Genomic DNA, 2014 nt, shown 5'->3' with positions numbered 1-2014 from the left:
CTTTGGAAAGAAAACTTGGCGAATTGCTAGCAGAACTAGACAAGACCGCAGACAAAACCGAGTTACAAAATTCGATATCCAATTTGAACGAAAAGATCGCGAAGCAAAAATCAGATGTTCAAGATATAATTAACACACTTCCCATTGACAAAGATACGTTGAAACGACAATTGATTGCTTTGGATACTAGAATCACGGACGAATTAGAAAAAGAAGTGGGTGTGATTAAAAACTTTCTTCAAAATAAATTTCGAGATGATATGAAAAATTATATTAAAGAACAGGTCAATCTTTTGGTATCTAGAATTCATGACGATTTTTTGAGACAAGAGAGAAAGTTGACCAAATTAGAAGCTATTGTCACGGACAAATCGTATTATTTCAATCTTCCATTCGAAAGTGACACTGTCTTCGATAGAAAAGACCAAATTTATAAATCAAACAAATACGGATTCAAAGCAGAAATAAAAGTAGGTACTCTCGCATACGGAGAACCTAAAAACGTATTCGATATCGGGGAAACGCAACAGTTTTCTTTTCGAGGTAATTGTCTGATTCAAATAGAGTTTCCAATGAAGGTTAAAGTCAATAAAGTAGTCTTCAAACAAACTGGTAATGCCGTCAAACATATTTCATTATTCAATGATGGTAATTTGGAAGAGAATATACGTTTGATTGATAAAAGGGATCAGGAAATTGAAACGAAAAATGGTAAATATGTAGACACCTTTAAAATGGAAGTAGAAAATGATAAGGATATCATTGGAATCAAAGATTTGGATATGATATTGGAGACGGAAAATCCACCATCAACCAACATTGTCAAAATTCCACGACGCTTACACGTACACGGAAAAATAGAATCGAGCAGTCACGAGTTTTTACGAACAACAGACTTTGAATACGTAAAACTGTATTTCGCTTTAGGTGAAAAATACACCTCGATGGATGTTCATAAAAGTCAACAAGAAAGAGAGTTTATAGTGCATTTATCGTTTGCCGAAGACTCCATCCTTGAAGGTGGTGGTTTTATTTCTAGAGCCAAGATAAACATCGAAAAAGAAAAAATAAAATATTCCTATCATCTTAAAGAGGACCATACGAAAAAAGAAATGTCGTTAGTACGCATAAATGTTTTTATTTTGAATACCCGCAAATATAATCATGCTAGGCCAAACAAGCAATCTCTATACGATATTCCGTGGTTCCATTTATCGGAAATTCACTTAATTTAACGACTTAAAAAATGGAACTCGAAAGCAGACAACAATACATGATAGACAAGAAGAGTTGAAAATAAAGTTGAGACAGTGCAATACATGCAGGAAAACATGAAGTAGAATCGATTCTTTTTTCAAAACAGCGAGCACAGTTCTAACGGTAGGAGTAACGGTGGCAACGGCCGTGACTGGTGGATTAATGCTTCCGGTCATCGTCCCAACCGTATTGGCTGCATTAACAGCCGTTCAAACGACTTCTTGCGGTCTCATCACTTTAGGTTTCACGAGCAAAAAGAAAACTCATTATAAAAAGAAATCGGATATCTTGAATATGTATCTTAATCAATTGTACATCTTTTTCGAAAGATCGAGAGAAGACAAGAACATATCAGTTGAAGAATTACAAGAATTCAATGAAATTTTGGACAAATTCCATACAGAAATATCAGCGGTCAAAATAAAGAAATAATCAAAAATATATACTTAAAAAAATATGAATAAAATCGAACTTGCAGACGATGAAACATTGATAGAAAACGCACTATTTTCCGATGTTATCAAGGCTACCTCTGATAAATTTAAAACATTCAAAGGACAAATTAAAATAGAGAGAATAGTCGAAGAAGGGAATCACAGACAATACATATCACTCCTCGGTTTCAATGCCAAAACCTTTCACAATATCTTTTCAAATATGTACAAAAAATCCGATGCTTCCGATTGGTATTTTACAGGAAAAATAATTGTAATGAAAGACAATTTCCAAGAAATAAAAAGATCGAGAGTTGGCAGAG

At 33.9% G+C, this 2014-nt stretch overlaps 1 protein-coding gene across 1 annotated transcript; it reads left to right on the top strand.

The window, feature by feature from the left end:
* Window positions 1–260: 260 nt before the first annotated feature.
* On the top strand, window positions 261–1235 carry LOTGIDRAFT_176236 (hypothetical protein; the record flags this gene model as incomplete). Its single annotated transcript, XM_009067658.1, has 1 exon — window positions 261–1235. The coding sequence occupies one exon, from the start codon at window positions 261–263 to the stop codon at window positions 1233–1235; it is 975 nt and encodes a 324-aa protein (XP_009065906.1).
* Between the last annotated feature and the right edge of the window lie 779 nt (window positions 1236–2014).

This window comes from Lottia gigantea (assembly GCF_000327385.1).
Source record: "Lottia gigantea unplaced genomic scaffold LOTGIsca_842, whole genome shotgun sequence".
Classification (NCBI taxonomy): domain Eukaryota; kingdom Metazoa; phylum Mollusca; class Gastropoda; family Lottiidae; genus Lottia; species Lottia gigantea.
This window is presented reverse-complemented; position numbering and strand designations above follow the sequence as displayed.